This window comes from Rhinatrema bivittatum, chromosome 14 (genome assembly GCF_901001135.1).
Source record: "Rhinatrema bivittatum chromosome 14, aRhiBiv1.1, whole genome shotgun sequence".
In the NCBI taxonomy this organism is placed as follows: domain Eukaryota; kingdom Metazoa; phylum Chordata; class Amphibia; order Gymnophiona; family Rhinatrematidae; genus Rhinatrema; species Rhinatrema bivittatum.
In genome coordinates this window covers 27,255,553-27,276,419 of record NC_042628.1, presented here as the reverse complement: position 1 = coordinate 27,276,419, position 20,867 = coordinate 27,255,553, and the positions used below count along the sequence as shown (strand labels likewise).

Genomic DNA, 20,867 nt, shown 5'->3' with positions numbered 1-20,867 from the left:
AATATACACACACACACCATTCGAGTAAGCTGATGTGTGTGTGTGGGAGTTCTTCGGACTGCATCATACAATTCCCTGGATTCTACTCTCCATTCCCTTTGTGGTATGCTTGCTTAAATAGCCATGTTTTTAAACTTTTTTTGAATGCTTTGATGTCTCTTTGTTTTCTGATTTCTAAAGGCATTGTGTTCCATATTATAGGTCCTGCCAGGGATAGGGCCCTATCCCTTACTTGCGTTAGTCTGGCTGTTTTTACTGAGTGAATAGTTAGTAGGGCTTTGTTTGCTGATCTCAAGTTTCTATTAGGGACGTGTACGTGAAGGGCTGTGTTCAGCCATTCTGCCTTTTCGTCGTGTATTAATTTATGTATGGTGTAAATAGTCTTGTATTGAATTCTTTGTTCAATGGGTAGCCAGTGTAGTTCAATTAGGGTTTTGGTGATATGGTCTCTTTTACCAGTTAAAATTCTTGCAGCTGTGTTTTGTAATACCTGTAGAGTTCTTATCGTGGTGTGGGGTAATCCTAGTAGAAGGGCATTACAGTAATCAGTGCTTGAAAAAATTAATGCTTGTAGTACTGACCGGACGTTATTTGGTGTTGGTAGTGGTTTAAGTCTTCTGAGAGTCACAAGTTTGGCGTAACCTTCTCTTACTTTTAGAGATATATGTTGTTTCATACTTAGTTCCGTATCGATAATCACGCCAAGGTTTCGTACTTTCTCTGCTAGTTGTATTTTTTGGTTGTTATTGATTATGATTGGGTTTTGAATGATTATGATGTTTTTTCGTTCAAGATGTAGGAATTCTGTTTTCTCTATGTTAATAACTAATTCCATCTGGTTTAAGAGCTGTTTTATTATATCTAAATACATGTTGGCTAAGGTTAATGTTTTCTCAATTGAATCATTAATTGGAAGTATTAATTGAATATCGTCAGCATATATGTAGTGTGAGATGCCCAGACTAGCTAGCAGGTGGCATAACGGCAGCATGTATATGTTGAATAGTGTGGCAGATAGGGCTGATCCCTGCGAAACTCCTGTTTGAAGGTTTATTCTTTCTGACATTGCTTTTTTGATTTGCACTTGGAAATATCTGTTATCTAGGTATGATTTGAACCATTTGATTGTTGTGTTGCATAGTCCTATTTCTTCTAATCTATTTAATAGGATCTCATGATTTACTGTGTCAAATGCCGCTGATAGGTCCAGCATTACTAAAATGTAATGTTTACCGCTGTCGAAACCTCTCATGATGTTGTCAGTTAGCATAAGTAGTAGTGTTTCAGTACTATAGTTTTTGCAAAATCCATGTTGTGATGGGTACAGAATATTATTGTCCTCTAAGTGTTCTGCTAATTGATTTTGTACGTTTTTTTCTATTAATTTTGCAATTAGTGGTAAGTTTGATACTGTTTTTATTTATTTATTTTGCACTTTTATATACCGATTTTCCAATAACAGAGCTACTGATCAATTCGGTTTACATTCTGAACAGAACAATGACAAGTTAATGTCTTACAATGAACAGGTAAAAGTAACTTGGATACAGCTATATGGGGTAATAACATAACATAACGTAAATGCTACAGAGCCTAATGTAGGCTAAAACAAAGAAGCAAGGTATCAATCTGGGAATGGATTTAAGTCTGTTAAGGATTCAAAGAAGGCCTGAGAGTTCTGGATATGATCTATATAGTTCTCTGGGGGGGTTACTAAAGAAGGGTCCTTGGCATGAATAGTTCGGCAGGCTGTTGCTTATGAGAACGCTTGATTGATACTGGTCTATAATTGCTCAGGGTGAGTGGATCGCTGTTCTTTTTTTTTCAAAATTGGTTTTACTATTGCTCCTTTTAGTGAATCTGGCATGTTTCCTTCATTTAATGATAGATTAATGTTTTGTTAAAGTCGGAGAGGTTGTGGTGGCTAGTTTTTTTATATCTATTTTATATTTTATAATCATATCAAACAACTTGTTAGAGGAGGAGAAAAGTGGAAAAGAGAAGGTGGAGAGAAAGAGAAAGAGAAAGGAAGAGAAAAGTAGGAAGGAGAAAAGAGAAAAGTAGAGAAAGGAGGAGAGAGGGAAGGAGAAGGAGAAGAGAGAAGAGAAGAGATGAGAGAGAAGGGGGAGAGAGAGAGATGAGATGAGAGAGGTAGAGAAGCGAGAGAGAGAGAGAAGAGGAGAGGATATAGATATTATATATATATATAGATATTATAGAGATATTATTATATATATATTATAATATTATATATTATATATATTATAATATTATATATATATATATATATATATATATATATATATACAGACCAGTAAGATATATATATATATATACAGACCAGTAAGACAAGCCTATAAAAACAACCTACATACACTACCGATGAAGTCAGCATTAAGCAAAAGAGCCTTCTCTACAGCGGGCCCCAAAATCTGGAACTCTCTCCCACCAGAACTCAGAGCAGTGCAATGCTCATCTACATTTAAAAAAAGACTCAAGACTTGGTTGTTCAACCAAGCTTTCCCATAACAGCTTCCTGTGGAACATCTCGGCCAATGATTACCCACCTGAGAGCTATTTAGATCATCTATAGAACTCACTTAATCTATGGCAGTCGAAGACATAACCTAGTCTTATAATTAGCAACTGTTTATTTAACCTACATTAGGCACTGTATCTTTTACTTATACCTATATTAGGCAATGTATCTTTACTGGTTAACCCCATATTTACTTATCCAAGTTATATCGACCTGTTCTTTGTAAGACATTTACTTGTCAATGTTATTGTTCTGTTAAAATGTAAACCGAATTGATCAGTAATTCTGTTATTGGAAAGTCGGTATATAAAAATGCTAAATAAATATATATATTATATATATATATATATAATATTATAATATAATATATAATTATAATTATAAAATATAAAATATAATTATAAAATATAAAATATAAAATATAAAATATAATTATAAAATATAATTTTATAAAATAAAATTTTATAAAATTATAAAATATTTGAGTTGTTTGATATGATTATTTTATAATCATATCAAACAACTCCTAATTTTTATCCTTGGTCTCACAATTCCAAATCATTAAATATTTGAGCATGCTACACCAATACCTCTTAATCCAGATGTAACCTCAGTTTTTGAAGTCTTCACTCCTATAGAAATAACCGCCAGTTCTTATTTACTTAACCCTATTCTGTAGACATAAACTTTTCATGAAGACTGTAATCTGTAAACACCTGTATTTATTATAAGAATTTGTATTTACTATTTATATTTATTATTTAGCTATTAACATTGTTCTGTTACCACTTGGTACTATTTCTCTCCTTTACCTCAAACTCTAAGTTCCTACTAAGTTAGCCATGTTATTTATACCCAATTGTTGGATGTAATTGTATATTTGTTTAATTGTTCAATCTCTTTGATGTAATTTTCTGTTCCTTGTTCTGTGTAAACCGAAGTGGTATGCACAAGTGCATGAACTCCGGTATATAAAAGCCTTTAAATAAATAAATAAATAAATAAATAAATAAATAAATAAATGTGGTGGGTATTGTGTCATATGCATGTGGGACAGGGTTTAGTTTTTTTAGCATCGATTCAACTTCTATTTCAGATATTTCACTGAATGTTTCCCATTGTTTAACATCTCTTTTTTGCATTTTGATGTTTTGTTTAGTTATTTTTGGAATCTTTGTTTTTAGGTTCGTAATTTTGTCATTAAAAATGTAGCTATCTCATTACATCTATTTACTGGAAGGTTTTGTGAAGAGTCAGATGTATCATTTGTGAGATTTTTTACTATGGTAAACAAGGCTCTTGGGTTGTTAGGCTAAGCAACTCCCAGGTTCATCCCCATTGCATCACTGGAAGTAAAACAAGGATTGATTGCAGCTAAGCATTTAATACTGCCCATCAAGGTGACAGTATAGTTTCTAAGGCTGTCCCATGAGAGAGCAGGAATGGTTACAGACTCTTCCAGGGCAGTCTCAGGAGCTGACACACAACATATTTATGAGCTTGACAGCTGTAATTGGTGAAGGTTTCTTTGTTACACACTAGAAACGTTACAAGGAAATTTTCAGAGGAAACTGCTGACAAGTTGAGACCTAATGACTGAACTTTATAAGCAAGCGATCTGAAAGCAGAGCATGAGAACAGGTGCACACTGCTGCTATTAATAGCCTGTCTAGGTTCAGCTGTACAGATTGTGGATTTTGCTTAGATTAGAAGAACTATGTTCATGGGCGCTGGAAGAGACTAAAACTGCTTCTTTTCTATAGCATTCCTGCTTAGGTTTCTACAAAATGAACGGTTTCTGAGACCATTGGAAATAGTACTCAGAAAAGCTGCAGCCAAAAGTAGTTCTTTATAAGCCAAGTAACAAGTCCACAGGGAGATTTTGAAATTCAAACATCCTGCTTATACTAGCCTTGGTTTGCAAAGCTGTACCCAAGAGCGTGGGGATTTTTTTTTTTTTTTTTGGGGGGGGGGGGGCTGCACTATAGGTCAGGCGGTTCACTTGTGCTGAATCTGATAAAGCCGGATGCCACGCTGAATGTGTCTGTGGGTGTGGAATCTGCCGTGCCGAATGCAAGCGCTGCTGCTGCGTGACGTCACGGACTGCTCGGAGGTCGGGCTTTCGCTGCAGGCTCCGTGCACCCAGGAGGCGAGGCGGAACTTTATAGAGCAGCAGATCAGCAAAATACAAATCCAGCCTTCCAGGAACTGTGAGTAAGAAGTGGAGACTGGGCGGGGGGAGGAGGAGGAAGCACCGGGAGCCGTTTCAGAGCTGCAACTGCTGCCACCTCCCACATAATTCTGAGCTCTTTAAAATGCTGCCTGCTTGCTTTTGTTTTAATTGTTTATCGTCATTGGGGAAGAGATCGGGCATGCACTACAGCAAGGGGCAGATCCTTAAAAGATTTGAAAGGGAAGGGTACATGCAATGGCAGCCTTTGGGGAGGGTAACCCAGGCGAGTGCTCAGGGCTCCAAAATTTTGCTATAGTTGTCTTTTTTTTTTCCGGGGGGGGGGGGGTGTGGAAGAGGAGTGTTGCAAGGAAATTGTTCTATATGGTTGTCTTTTGGGTATTAGCTATGTGCATTTTCACACTCTAACTATATGATAACAGCTGGGTTAATATATACTTCTTTTGGCTGGTCTCTAACCAAAACTATATGTGAATGGGTTGTGTAAATATTTCTGATATTCTCTGCACCTGTCTCATAACAAAACTACTATGATGTAAATAATAATGGCAAGAAAATTTGATAACAAATCTGCAGGTCTGCATTCCTGCAACCCACAAATGTGCAGTGTTCACCTAGATGTGGGCACTGAAGCTTATAGCTCAGCAAAATTAAGCTTCTAAGCCTAAGGAGCCCCACCAAAAGGTCACCACTGGTGCAAGCATTTTGAATGTTGTGTATCAATAAAAACTGAAAATGCTTTAAAGGTGAACTAGAAAAGAGAGAGTAGTCTGGATATGAAAGAAGTCTAACACCCACTGCGGAAGATGTCTTGTTTGTAGATATCTGCGCATTGACAGACAGGCTATTCTGCAATAGTACTTTCATTGCCCATGACTACGTGTTAATATTGGTTGTAATTTAAGGATGTGTGCACTTTTTAAAAAAATATTTACCATGAGGTTTTGGAAGCCAGTAAATATAATCTGTGTGCAACTGCATATATCTTATTGGTTAAAAAGCCCTCTTCCCTATTCCCCACAAAATTGTATGTATGCAGGCTTAGCTGAACAGAAAAGGGGAGCCAGGTGGGGTGTAGCTGGGGGTGATATTCAGAGCTAACCTCATAAATTTGATGCCCAAATGTCTGCCATAAGCCTAATCACAGAGAGTTTTGTATGGTTAGATGTAACCAGCTATTTAGCTGCAGCTTTTGACGGTTAACCATGGCATAATACCTGGAGAGAGGTAAGTGATTTAAAACTAATTGGTTAATATCACTGTTCAGCAGCTCTTTGAAAATCACCTCCAAGACCCCAAATCATTCCAGTTCCAGTTAGCACTCTGTAATGGCAGATGGCCGGCTGCGGATTCGATAAAGGTTGTCTCATTGTTCTAGGAGCAGCGTAGCCCCCTGAGAGCATCATTCTACCATGATAAACCTGCAGGTAAAAGGACCATGGATGACATTACATTCAGAAGTGACACTGTGCTTTCTGATATTCACCTCCACACTCCAAACAAAAGGCATCTCATGGTGCGGTTGAATGCAGTTGGACAGCCAGGTAGGTGTGCATTCTGTTCCACCAAGTTGGCATAGAAGTAGGGACCTGTGTTTATCACGTTTTGCTTCCCAGAGTTCCATCCATGCAAAATTGCATTCTTCACAATTTTTCATTTTACTCTTTTTTTTTTTTTTTTTTTTTCTTTTTTTTTTTGTTTGTTTGTTTTTTACTTACAACATAAGGTTGTTTGTTTGTTGTTTTTTTTTTTGCTAATATAAAATTCTGTTAGTTGAGCAATGTTTGTAAGATTCAGATTCTCATCTGATGGTTCAGGAATAAGACACTCAAATTTGTCCCTTATTTGTCTCTGTTCTTGTGTGACAACTGCGTCCTTGAAAACCTTCCTCTTTTCTGCCCCTGCTCCTCTTCTCTTTTGTCTCCTTTAATTCCTTTCCCCTCTTCTGCATGGCTGCTGTTTCCAGCTCCAGCAGTGGCAGTATTTACAAAGATTTGGTCGGACTCTCATTCAGTATCTGCATCTCTGTCTGTCCGGCGTGCATTAAGGATGTGCTTTTGTTTTAATCGAATGGGTAAAAACCAAACCGAAACGTCAGCTCATCAGAAAATATCTGAGAAGTTTGATTTTCAGTTGGACAAGTAGAGCTTGTTGTTAATACAGTGTGCACTATTTAGGTACAAACTTTAAAAATAAAATGCACTTATTCCTTCCATGGGTCTCTAATGAAGAAAGGGCAGGGGCAATCCCCAATTTCTTTGCCCCACTGGGGCAGTTTGACAAACTGAACCAAAATAAACACTAAAGATGGATTTTAAACCGGTGTGCGGGCACACGTATGCATGCATATGTCGGCCCGCAGCCAGGCACATGGCCATCTTATAATTATGTGCATATTATAAAACTGGCTGGCCTTGCACCTAGTTTAAGTGGGCGTGTGCATGCAAATGCTGCTTCTACCTTGTAAGTGGAAGGATTTTCAAAAGGGCGCACACTGACGCCATTGCCCCTAAAATCAGTTCGTTCCCAGTTTGCCCAGTTGAGAGAGGGCTTCCAAACCCCCCTACTTTAATAGCCACCCTGACCCTTAAAGCCCTGCTGATCTGCCTAGTTTTCTTTATATTATCACTTATACATCAGCCATAAAAGATATATAGTTGCAATGGAGAAGGTACAGAGAGAAGGGCGACCAAAATGATAAAGGGGATGGAACAGCTCCCCTATGAGGAAAGGCTGAAGAGGTTAGGGCTGTTCAGCTTGGAGAAGAGACGGCTGAGGGGGGATATGATAGAGGTGTTTAAAATCATGAGAGGTCTAGAATGGGTTGATGTGAATCTGTTATTTACTCTTTCGGATAGTAGAAAGACTAGGGGGCACTCCATGAAGTTAGCATGGGGCACATTTAAAACTAATCGGAGAAAGTTCTTTCACTCAACGCACAATTAAACTCTGGAATTTGTTGCCAGGGTATGTGTTTAGTGCAGTTAGTGAAGCTGTGTTTACAAAGGATTGGATAAGTTCTTGGAGGAGAAGTCAATTACCTGATATTAAGTTGACTTAGAAAATAGCCACTGCTATTACTGGCATCAGTAGCGTGGGATAGACTTAGTTTTTGGGTACTTGCCAGGTTCTTGTGGTCTGGTTTTGGCCACTGTTGGAAACAGGATGCTGGGCTTGATGGACCCTTGGTCTGACCCAGTATGGCATGTTCTTATGTTCATAGAAGTAAAGTTACGTGGCAGGGGATCTTTCCGCATGCTGTGGCGCGTATTTACGCACATGTCTTGCACTATTTACGTATTTACGCACATGTCGTTTTTTTTTTTTTTTAAACTTCCAAGATGTGTGCTTTGAGAGATTCATGCCTCTCTCAGCGACTTTTAAAATCCTCTCTGTGCACACAAGCCCAACATATTCACGCATCCCTTAATTGATGTGTGTGCCAGGCTTTTAAAATTCACCTTTAAAGGGGGTAATTTTTAAAAGAACTTGCTTGCATAAAACTGGGTTTCATATGTGTCAATGCACTTTTACCTAGGTGAGTAGACTTTTGAAAATTGCTACAATATATGCCATTGAATTGTCCATTCATGTGTAAGTGCGCTTTATGTGCATAAATGGCTTTTGAAAATTGCTATGATAATATATTATGTATAACTATTTGAAAATTGCCTCCTTTATGAACTGAAACAACCCCCTCCTCCACAGCCCGTCCAGTCTCTGAAATGAAAAAAAAATGTTCCTGCCCATCCCTAGTGCAGTGCCGCAGCCAGCACTTCCATAATGAAGAAACTGCCATGGGGGTGGTGATGCCTTTGCTGTAGACTGGATCCCTGTTATGTCACATCCTTTCTGCAAAGTCTATTTTGCAAATTTTATCATCTGCATTGAAATTTGAGTTTTGCCTGAAAGTTTTCTCTCTCTCTCTCTCATCTTTCAGGCAGAGGCCCCATTTTCTTCAAAACCTTTGCTTCTAATTCAACGTATGCAGCTTCCAGGCTACATATTACTGGGAGTTTTTTGTTGCAAGCAAGGTAACCTGGAACCTGCATGCGTTGAATTAGAAGCAAAGCTTTTGTAGAAAATGGGGTCTCTACCATAAGTGAAGGGGATTACATTTCTTTGCACATAAGGAGAGAGATTTTTTTTTTGTGCTGTAAACTGTTACTATCCAAAGCATGGAAAGGCTTCTGGGGCCTGTGAGCTTCAGTGTCCCGATTATAAACCACGAATGCAGATTTAAAAAAAAAAAAATACTTCATACTGCTGAACTCACTTAAGAGGCCCAGATAGCAAACACGCTTCCAGAGTCCTATATAGGATCAGAAATGCCAGATTTTTTTTTATTTTTTTTTTTAAATAGGTCAAACCTAGCTCCCATCATACAAATCAACTAATTGTATTATAGGGTCCTTTCCATTAACACCACAGTGATGCATCCTCTGGCAATGTAAATCTGAAATAGAAACACCTCCTCACATGCAGCCACATTATAACAATAAAAAAGGATGTAACTGTGATGAGGGGATGTTTTTAAGCTCGGATGGCATGCTGTGCCAGAAATGTACAATAACTCAGTGCAAACGTGTTGCACAAACCAATGTTGGAGTCCACTTTGGACTTTGCTCAGTTTACACCAAAAATGTCAATTTATGAGAATAACACATTCTTAATGTCATAAAATATTCATTTTGAATTAAGCTCCAGGGGCTTCTTTATATATTTGATGGTCTCTGCCCTCGCCACCAAGGACTGCCTGTGTTTTGTGTGTTTTGTATAATCAGAATTTCTTCTTGCATCCTTCTGGTGCGGTCATTATGGATTCCTGGGGGTAGAAGTTGCCTGGTTTTTTGTTTTTGTTTTTTTAAGTTAGTATGGCCATATAAAGAAGTAGCACAGGAGTGGACCTTTTTATTTTTATTGGAAGTTATGCCTGTAGAATTAGCTATGATTTTGTATCTTTGGGCACTTGTGTCATATATTTGTACCATTTTTAAATTGTCCAAAATCCGTGTTGCTTATCAGGATGTAGCCATGTTTGCATAGCCCCGTGAGTCACCGGTGTATCACGTATAACATTTTGTATATAAAATTGGGAAGTAATTTTGAGCAGTACTACTTCATTGCCTCCTACTTGATTTACAGAGAATTTGCTTCGGTGTTGCTGGGTTATGACTTGAGCTTAAACTCTTTCTTTTTCTTTATCTTTAGTTTTTGTGTCACGGTTCCGGATCCTTTGGCGTGAGGATGAGAGGGAGGTTGCATCAGATAGAAACCGGAGGGAAGGGCAGAATGGCAAGAACGTGAGTGAGGCCATCCTTCTCAATAAGGATGGAAGAGCGTCGAGCAGTGTCCAAGGACTTGAAGCTTTGCTGGATGAAGATGGAGATCTGGAAGTGATTCGAAAACCTCACTATCCCTCTCTCCAAGAAAAGGAAGAGCCTTCGAGGGAGACCATCTATCCCATAATTTTGACCAAGGGTATAGAAGACCCTACGGAAGATGAGGAAGTGGAACACCCCTGTCCAGATGTTGTCAAACTTGGTAAGAAAAGCATTAGGTTCATTTACAGCATTTGTAGCATATTTCATAGTTTTCAGTATTATAAAAATAAATAATACTCCAAAGCTTGTTTGGTTTTTGTTTTGTTTTTTTTTTTCCCCTTGTTAATGGATTTTCAGCAAGTAGCAGCTTTAAATATGTTTCTTAACCCCAAACATCTTTAAGTCTAGAAACTAGGGTAAGTCAATATTCACACAGTTTTGTCTGATCAGTCCTAAAGTTAGCTGGATAAACACATAGCTAAGTGGGTATATTCGGTGGCGCTCCTGTGCTGCTGGATCTGGCTAAGTTAGCCAGAATCCCTGCAGATGAATATTAACCCCACCCCCAGGTAACCACTTTGCATCACATACATAGAAGCTTCTCTATCAATTCTTCCTTTTAATTCTCCTCTGTAATCCACTGAAGCAAATCATCCTCTCTAGTGTGGCATCCACATCACTTCTCCCAATTTCAATCATTGGGACAGTCCAATGTAAAGCTTCTTAAGCCTGTAGTATCGAGAGTTCTATCGGCTTCCCTGGCAGAACATTCAGTGTACGTCATCCCATACAGGGACCTCTTTATTACCATGCTGAGGTCACTTTTTCATAGGATTATCTGCATCTCTGGGCATTCTTTTCGTCATGGACTTCACGTGCGTGAATAGCAGGTGCAAGCACCAGGGTCATGGATCTGCAGACGTTGCATGTCCGATTATTAAAAGGGAGCTGCCTTTGAAAATGAACGTTCAGGCTTCAGGACATACAAACTCCACGGGGATTTTGATAATTATCCCCTCTAGCATGCAGACTAAATATCTCCTGAAGATGTAAGTCCTCCACCAATAAAACAAAAAAAAAACCAATTTGCCTTCCTTAATTTTTCCTGTGCCTATGCTATGTCGGGGAGAGACTGACGTCTTCAGGCAGCTGTGAAACGGAGTGCTCTTGGTATGCATTCCAGACTCATCGAAATTTACTAACTTTAATGGATTTTTGCTTCCTAATGGTTTTCCTCTCCAAGGAAACAAAAGGGTTCTGCCTCAAAGGACTCTATCTTTAAATTCCTCGTTCTGCCTGTTATCACCAACTGCACTTTCATATGTTTCTGTGACTGCAGAAAACGATCATATGGCCTATCCAGTCCGTCCATCCATCCACATCAACTGCTTAGCCCTATAATCTCTACCACTCCCTCAGAGATCCCCCGTGCTTGTCCCATGCTTTCTTGAATTCAGATATCGTCTGTTAGCATCACCTCCACTGTTTCTCCTCCTATGACTAGACTGTCTTGAAATTGTACACATTTCACGGCTGGGGACATGACATAAAAATAGTGTAGAGGGAGACTCTCAGGACTGTCAGTCCAGAAATGTACCTGTGGGTCCCATAATCTGGGTAAGGATCCATCCACTGAAGGCATGATTTCAAGGGCCTGGGTTCAAAAGGAAGTCGTAGTGCCCCCCTCCCCCTCCCCCAGCATGAAGTTGGCCTTCCTGGGTAAAACCTAATTCCCCAGGATCTGAATTCCAAAGGTTTTGAGGTCCAGTAGTCCAGGATTAAGGTTTCAGGATCAGACAGAAGTCTGAGGTGCAGGAGTAAACTTCTAGGCTCAGGCAGAACAAGCTAGCTAAGAGTTCCCTGGAGGAGGCTTTTGCCAACAAGCTCTTGGAAATACTGGCCTCTGTCAGGTTACTGCCCTTAATCTGACCAGTCCTCTGTTGCTGGGAGTGTTCTCCTAACCTGTTTCTCATCAGTCCACTTTCTGTTGCTAGTTGTGACCTTCCAGGCTCTTTATCTGGGTGCCTACCTTCTGTCTCACAGGTCACCAGACAGGTCTTGCAAGTCATTCCCAGCTCCTAGTTTTACTTAAAACTGCAGTTTTTCTCCATAGCGTGCAATGTCGGGGGGGGGGGGGGGGGTTTCCCATTTAAAAAAAAAAAAAAAGCATTCCTAAGTAGCACTTTTTAAGGAGGCATGTCCTTTCCACTTAGTACACAATCGACGTGTTGGGACATAGTTGCATGAAAAGTCCTAGAATGAAGGCAAGAGTTAACATGACGACATTCACTTTGCTTGTTGGAGCACCTGCCTGTATTCCTCCAGCCCTCCTAGTCTCTCAGCGTTCTTCTGAGAATCTTATTGCCTGTCCTCCTATATTTGCTACTGCCCCCATAATAAAACTCTACATCAAGCTGCCGCCACCCCCCTCATAGCACTACTTTTTTTTTTTTCCCTGATTTTTTTTTTTTTGTTTTGTTTTCATTTGGGGTGGGGAGGGAGTGATGTATTAAGGTGCCCATTGGAAGAATGTCAAAGGCAGTCTGGGATGATCTTTGGATTTTACTGTGCTTGAAAATCAGGAGAACCTTTGGTCTGAATAGCGCCACGCTGCCAGTTTTTTGTTTGTGTTCAGACAAGATCTGGACACTGTATTTTTTAATCTTATTTTCAGAAAGCTGGGGAAGAATTTATGATACAGCGTATCTGGGTCTTCACATATGTGACGCCTTCTGCTCAGGAAAGACGGAAGGGACTTTTGGCCATGTGACAGGAGACTAGGTCACTAGGAGCCTTTATTTTTATTACCTTATCCATGTAGATGTTTGCTGTCTTCTGGTCAGGCTGTTTTTATGACCCTTCACAGTTACAATCTTTTTCTAGACATGAAGAAAGCTACTATGGCTCCCACGGATGGGGAGGAAATGGCTAAGAGCAATAGTTTTTGTAGCCCTATCTGCTAAAGCTTTTTCTTTCTATAATTTTCTTTATTTTTTTTTTTTTTAACTTCTACAGCTGGGACTTCGTAAATGTATATCTTGTCTGTTGGTTTCCTTAGTTTTATTGTGGAATTCTCTTGACTGTTTCTTTAAGCAAGTTTGTCTTCTGGAATAATTTTGAAAAAATAAATAAATAAATAAATATGACTCCAGAATCTATTCAGTCACACATTTTAGTCAACAAATAATATATCGTGGTTTAAAACAGATACTTTCATCTAGAAGAAAGCCAGTCGGAAACTTCAAAGCCTTTGGTATAACCACACACAACATCCAATCTCTTTCTACACTCTGGCTTTGAATTTTTTCTCTCTCTCTAAAATAAGTCTATATTTGAGTAATTGTTCTCAAATGGCACTGAGAGAAATACAAGAGAGTTTCCAGCCATCTTCGCCATGTACATTATCCATGCATTAAGTTGATAAAAACATTGGAAGCAACATATATTCTTTAATTGTACAACAGCAAGCATGGTAGTACTGCCGGTTTGAAAGGTTTGTTTTTTTTAAAGTAATAAGGATATGGCAGAAGCTGGAGAGAACAAAGCAGCACTGAGCTTTAAAGAGCACAATGCATTTGCAAGATGGAGACGGCCATGCTATTCCTACTATATAACAACACAGCAGCGTGTGTCAACTGTTCTCTTTAATGTCAGGAAGTCTCAGAGGTCGATGTATTAACTTGTGCTGAAGTTCGCAAATGTGTTCACATTACTTTTTACATTCTTATTAGTTAACCTATATCTATTGTTTTTGCCCCTTCTCCTTTTGCCTTGTTAACTGTATTTCTCTCAGTTCCTTGTAAACCGATGTGATGTACCCACGAATGTCAGTATAAAAAAAGTTGTTAAATAATGCATTATGTGAATACATGTCCTTCGTGCTTTTAATATGCTTTATTTAGCTATTGTGAATGTGATCATGGAAAAATATGTAATAGGTTGCATAATTGTATAAACCAGCTCATTACCTATGAATCCATAGTTTAAATAATTGCAAATTCCCTGTACGTACCCAGATCAGTCCAGACCATGGGTTGAGCCTCCTTTCCAGCAGGTGGAGACAGACTAAAACTGAAAGGATCTCCTATATGAGGACAGAGCCTACCCTGTAGCCCTTTAGTATTTGTCTGTCTCCAGTAGGTGGAACAGCTCACCCTGTGGTTCCCTGGTTTCCTTATTATCTGTTCCTTTGGGGATTCTTTATACCTTTTCTTCTCGCGTTGACTGGAGCAAGCATTTCCTCTTCGTTGTCTTTTTAAAAAAAAGAAAAAAAAAAGGAAATTTCAACTGTTTGAACTTTGTGTTCTGTTCTACAGGAGACAGTTCCTGTCTCCTTGCTCTTGCAGGGGCCTAGGGGGGGCTTTGCCCCTTGTGTTATATAGCCTAGGATATTGGTGGTGCCAGTCACCACCAACTTTGGAGGCTGTAGTTAAATGTGGATGTTTTTGTGTTGCCATTGATGTGTTAAGGTATGGTATTTAGTGCAGAGCTGAATAAGCAGGTGATTACCATGAGCAATAAATGCACGATAATGGCTCATGTTGTTGCACTTTTAGTAGCTTCATCATGAAATGACTTATTCCTGTGAGCGAGTGATTTTAGGGTTGGGGTTTGATGTTCAGAGCTGCCAATAGTAGATAATCTAATCTACAGTCAAACCCTCATAGAAAAAAAAAAATCGCAATGTCAGGTGCTGGCATTTTTCATACCAGTCTGTTGCATTAATATCTAGATTCAGTACATAGTCATTTTAAAGAGTAATTCTCAGAGAGCCTGCACAGCATTGTACACAGAATGTTCCTAGGAGATTCAAAGCAAATCTACACAGATAAATTAGTTGAGTACACATTTGTTCACATAGTTATACCTCATCTTTAGAGGACAAAACTGAATGCATGTACATTTAAAATTAAAAAAAAACAAAAAACTATGCACATAGCACACACTCTGCCACAGCTGCCCCATCCCCTGGATCACTTGTATGAAACTGGGTCATGCGTGTGCTTTTTACATGCACTATGCCCAGGTCAATTTTAGAGCATCCATTTACATGCATAAAACCAGCTTTTATGCATGTAATTTGATTCTGCAGATTATCCCCATCACGTCTTTTTTTTGGATAGACGCATTTGAATGCTGCTGTTTTGCACTTTGTAATCCTATTGAAATGGTTGACTGCAAGTGATGCTGTCATTTAAATAACTTCTTCTGGCAGTGAGCGTTCATTAAAATTTGTATGCCTTCTATTTTGTTGTCCCTCTCCATTAAAATCACTTGAAACTCTGCACTGTTTGAGCATCAGTGTTTGGTGACATGTTTGTTTTTTGTTGTTTTTTTTTTTAAGAAACTGGCCCTAACATCTTCTTTATAAGGTCTAATGCACTCCTCCTTTCTACATACTTTCCACCTAATACTATCAAAATTTAGAGAGCAATATTAATCCAGCATTTCAAGCAGTAATTTTGGAGAGAGAAAGTGAACATGGGTAAGTCAGTTCAGAGCACTGACAAGTTCAGATTGTGTTCCAGGAGGGATATGTAGAGAGAGTAATAAGCTCTGTTTTTTTTTAGCTACCAGCTTCAAAGACATCTGAAGATGGAACTACTGCATTCTGGTCTCAGAGCAGGCATCATGCCATCCGTCTGCTTACAAAAATGTATTTTCTTGATCCGATGTCTACATTCACTTGGTTCTCCCTTTCAAGGGAAGGGAATTGCAAGGTTTCCTGTTCTGGAATGTGGTTTATCAAGGGGGGTTCTACCTGATCTATGCCTGTGCCTACCCTTGCTCCCCTCTTGTGATTTTTGTATTTTTAATGATATCTACTTCTATTGTATTGTAGCTGCAAACTGTGATTTCTGTTTCTAGTTAGATTGTCCACATAAAGCTGTCTTCTGCTCTCAAGGTAGCTTTTATTTTAATTACGTATTGCATTTTATTCCTCTAGAACATACCATGGCAACACCACTGGAAGATGTTGGTAAACAGGTGAGCTTTGTTACCTTTTGCTGTATTGTGTATATCTCAGAATAAACTGTTAAGAGAATCCTTCTCAGTAGCTCGCAGAAGGCTAAAGTTTGCCTGTACAAACTAGGGCTGAATCTATCCTAAATTTTCAAAGCAGACTTATATGTACACGTCTGCTTTGAAAATTAGCAGGTATGTGCAGAACCCAATGTGGCACATGCACACACACTTACACCTGCTCATTAGCAGGTGAAGATGTGTGAAGGTAGATTTACACAATGAATTTGAAAATTTAATGTATACATGTAAATTATATTGTTATCCCTCTCCCCAGCGTATCTCTTTACGCTTTAAAAGATGCATGAAATTGCTTCCACGCTTGCACATATACAACTCCCTGGGTTATTTTTTTCAAAAGCAAATTTACTTGCATCAAACAGCATTGTATAAACACAAATGCTTTTGAAAAATTAGCTCTTAAGTCTTTTGAAAGCCTTAAAAATGTAAATACCATTGCAGGGACAAATCTGTGGATCAATGGTTAGTGAGCAACTTGTTGGAGGTAAGAGGGTACTGGCGGCAAGAGACCGCCAACTGAGCATGAGTCTGATGATTTAGGATAATCTCTCGTTTATTTTCAAGATTTTATTTCTGTGGCCAGCCTAATAATCGTGGGACAGAGTTCAAAGATGCTAGGGAGGCAGTGTTCCCTGGCCCCAGGGAGATAAAAGAATATCTTTATCACGCGACAGCGGTATCCGGATTCCAGAAACCAGGTGCATGGGTTCCAGAGGGGAGTGGCTGTCCTGTAGGTTTTTGGCCCAGATCTGTCACTAAGATGGGAAGGGTTGTTTAAAGTAAAATGGGGAAACGTCAAGTTTGCAGGAAAGCTCATGGAGCCGTGGGCCAGTTCCAACTAAGCTGGAATCCCAAAGGAGCAGGAAGAAACAGATCGCACAGACCTGCCCGACAGACTCAAGCCATAGACAGGTGGGAGTGTGTGTGTTAACTTTCTGCCTGCATTCCTTGTTATCCCCTTTCAGTGGTGTATGATAAATAGTCCTTTCTGCTCTTCGTGATGGCTCTCTCCACCCTTATGCGTCCTTGCAGATATGGCGCGGGGCTTTCCTTCTGGCTGACTATCTCCTCTGGAAGCGTGACCTCTTCAGAAACTGCACAGCACTGGAGCTCGGGGCAGGCACCGGACTTGCCAGCATCATCATGGCAACGGTTGCTAAGACCGTTTACTGCACAGGTACCCTGTAATCTAATTGCTCTCTAACGAGCTCTCCTTATAAAAACAAGAGTGTACTAATTGGCGTGCTACAGCCACAGACAATTGCAGATTATCTAATTTTGTCCTTCCCATGTCTGATGTGAGGGATCTGATGATAATCTTGGTGACTTCTGCCATCTCCTAAAATAGAACCACTTTTCAGGATCCAATGCAATAGGTTACCTTAACTGTTTTTTTTCTGAATAACAGCTAACTTTATTTTTGGACATCTCAGATAACTTTATGATGTATATGTTTTTGTTGAATACTGCTTTTGAATTTTTTTTTTCCAATTGTCTATTGCAAATAATCATTAAAGACCATGGCCAAGTACCAGATGTGTGGGGTTTGTTTGTTTTTTTTTAACTGAAGATGTCATCCTTTTGCTTTACCATGGTCATAACATAATCCTGTCCCTAGCGGGGTCAGGTGGCCACAGTCCCTGCACCCAGGTGCATTTCACAAATTCTTAATCTCGACCAGAAGACCAAGAAAGGGCAATCCTCAGCTCATGGTTCAGACCTTAGATTTGACTGTAGTCCCTCCATATAGGGAGCATGAAACGTCCTTCGGCAGGTCAAATCGTGCAACTTGAGTCACACTTTGGTAAGAATACATTTAAAAATTCTTCAATACAATGCGTGCCAAAATGCCATCTCCCCGCCTTCATGACTGTACCTTTTCTGTTCTACATTTGCCGTTGCATCTTACAATTTTCACTTCTGCTGGTAAATTAGTTCTAGTTGGCCTGCAATCAAAGGCTGTTATAGTACAGCCCACATGCAATTATTTATTATTATCCTAATTTGCTTAAATCAGATTAGCCGCCCATTAGGGATTGGCCACTGACTGATAGAAATTTGCAGTGGAGAAGACTAACACCATAGTAAAACTGTATTCAAGCCACAACTGCTTGTAAATTTCACAGGCATTTGACCTCTAAGCATGTTGATTACATAAAACACATGAGGGGTCTATGAACATATTTAAATATAATGCAGCTGAATATATAGTGTTAGAATAGTTTTTGAGCTATAAATTAGAATGTATAACCCTAGGTACACTCTTCCAATGGGCTTGTTTCCAACTTTATTTTATATTAATGTAACTAATGGAGCAAGCCAAAGTCTCATTATTACAGTTGCTAAGACTCTAATTCCTGCCATTCGCTAAATTGCCTGTTTCTATGTTGTATTGAAATGGCCTTCCAGCATACCTGATGTAATATTCGTATTTGAAGTGCTGCTCGGAGAATTACAAGTGTACCTATTACTAGCAGAGTAATTAAGTTTCGTCACACAAATGATTGAATAGGCTCGTTGTTCTTGTGTATTAGCACATGTCCCAGCTAAATGAGCCTGTACTTTTTCTACATGGCGTACAGCCTCTTATTTTACATGCTGTAATCCATGTAAGTGCCTCCCTGGCGGCTTAGTGTCCCCTGCGTTCTTGTTCATTGCTAAATTCAGATGTGTGTGTGTGTGGCACTGAACAGAGGAGCTTCAGTGTTCCCAGCATGAGATTGGATCACATCGGCATTTCACCTCCTGTGCTCTTCCATCATCACCATTTTCCTACCCTGGGGGCTGCTAATGATTTCAAAGTCAAGTGCTTATTGCAGTGTAAAGAATGGCTTCCCCAGATCATTAGCCAGAATCTCAGCACCTTTTGTCCCCATAAACCACCTCCTTTACTCTTGATGTTCCAACCCTGAAGACCGCAGTTCAAGGCACATGGATGAGAGGGATAACTTTCAAAAGGATTTACATGTTCAAAAATGGGTTTACACGTGTAAGTGGCCTTTTTGAAACTTCCTACAATAGTAGTATGTTTCATTTACGCGTGTAACTCCTTTGAAAATTAAGGGGGCACTGTATGTTCACAACAGTAGTGTAATTATTGCTAGCCAGGTACCCTGATGTGCTGCGTTTCACCCTTGGCATGGTTTGAGCCATATGGTGCAAAACCAGATTCGAAGTACAGAATAAGGTGTTTGAAAGGTCTGGATCTCGGGACATACAGAATTAAAAGGCAGCTCGCGTGTTGGGTATTTCTGAGCATGCTTTATTCCAGGCAGTTTTTGTAACTGTGTTGGGGTACATGGGAGTCTGGTCAGATATACTGTGTACACCGACCTCATCTTTAAAATTTCACTTTAGGGCTTGTCAGCTGTACAGACAAAGTCAGTTCTCTGTTTAGAAGGCTTATCTGAGAACAGATAAACATGATCAGTTTTGTTTATGAAAAGTATTTCCCTAATGTATGTAAAAAATGTATTTTAGGACAGTAGTTGGAGTTGAGTTGACTTATGTTTGTTCTGTCCAGGAAGAAGGAACTCCTCTATTACCTCATTAGTTCTGTATTAATCAACAATTCCTGAACATACCCAGATCAGACCAGAGAAGTGGGTTGTGTATCCCTACCAGCAGGTGGAGTCGGAGAGCAAAGACCTTTGGGCTCTGCCATATATAGAAGAGTGCCACCTGCAGTCCCTCAGTATTTCTCTGACTCCAGCAGATGGTAGAGATGCACTCCTGCAGTCTTAGTTGAGCTTTTTTTTTGTATTTCCTCATTGTATTAATCATAGAAAAGGGTGAATTTCAGAAGCTATTTATCCAGGTAAAATTCTGCATGGCGGTCAACAGCACGCAGTTTTACGGGACAAGGAGTAGGGGAAATGTTTTCAGATCTACGTGTAGTATATTGTATGGAAAAGTAGCCAGAGACACAGCAGGTGCAAATCTCTGCAGCTACCTTTTTTTTTTTTTTTTTTTTTTTTTTCCTGGCGCAGTATTTGAAGGGAACGTGCGCTTGTACCTTTTTCCTTTTGGGGAAAAACAAATGGGTGCAGAGCCCCCCGGGTAAGGGTACCTACAGACTCGCATCTATGTGGACACGTTTTGAAAGTTGCCCCTCCCCTTGCTCTGTTAATATTTCTTGCTCTTAGAACGAGGGAAGCAGTTGCAAAGTGGATGTGAGTGGCGCCCCTGTGAGGTTTTTACTATACAAAAAGACCACCTACGATAAATTTTAGAAATATTGAGTTATTGGAACCCAGTTATCTAACTTAGAAAGCATTTTACATAAACTTTCAGAGAAACGTGTGGATGATTAGGAAAATGTTGACAGCAATTCTAGAAAATGTCTATGAATTTTTAAAACTGGATGTGGAGCGCACTGCGAACGCGGAAAAAGTTAAGTTCTTTGATTTAAAGACTCCAGGGCCAATGTGACCAACTAAAATGTTGACATTGGCCCTTCGGGCACCAAGCTACGCAATGTGGTCACTGATGCAAGAAAAGTGCTGGCTGTTTGTTTTTTTTCTCTCGGAACAGATAGATTTCTGTTCTGTGCTCCCACTTGAGTCGGCGTCTGGCTGTAGCACCATACACGTAACAGAAAAGAAACGTTTGTGTGCTTTGTGTTCCGATTCAACTCTCTTCAAAGCATCCGTACCAATTTGCCAACCTCTTGGCTCTCTTGCCACCTCTCTTGGTCTTAGTTCCAGATGTCGTCTCTTTGATCTTACTGTAACTTGCTTCTTAAATGGCTGCAGTTTTGTGGTGCAAG

General features: G+C 39.5%; 1 protein-coding gene across 4 annotated transcripts in view; it reads left to right on the top strand.

Annotated features, from left to right (window-relative positions):
- The first annotated feature begins 4,590 nt into the window (after nt 1–4,590).
- Nucleotides 4,591–20,867, top strand: part of METTL22 (methyltransferase like 22) — a 39,535-nt gene continuing 23,258 nt past the window's right edge. For 2 of the 4 annotated variants that reach the window (XM_029577027.1, XM_029577023.1), the window contains exons 1-5: nt 4,591–4,749; nt 6,109–6,274; nt 9,942–10,274; nt 16,002–16,042; nt 17,132–17,276. In XM_029577027.1, the coding sequence (XP_029432887.1) occupies nt 6,169–6,274; nt 9,942–10,274; nt 16,002–16,042; nt 17,132–17,276 (625 nt within the window). In that variant the 5' untranslated portion in view covers nt 4,591–4,749; nt 6,109–6,168. Of the gene's footprint in view, nt 4,750–5,096; nt 5,958–6,108; nt 6,275–9,941; nt 10,275–16,001; nt 16,043–17,131; nt 17,277–20,867 lie in introns of those variants that run through there. The other 2 variants (XM_029577026.1, XM_029577024.1) reach the window with 2 other exon arrangements.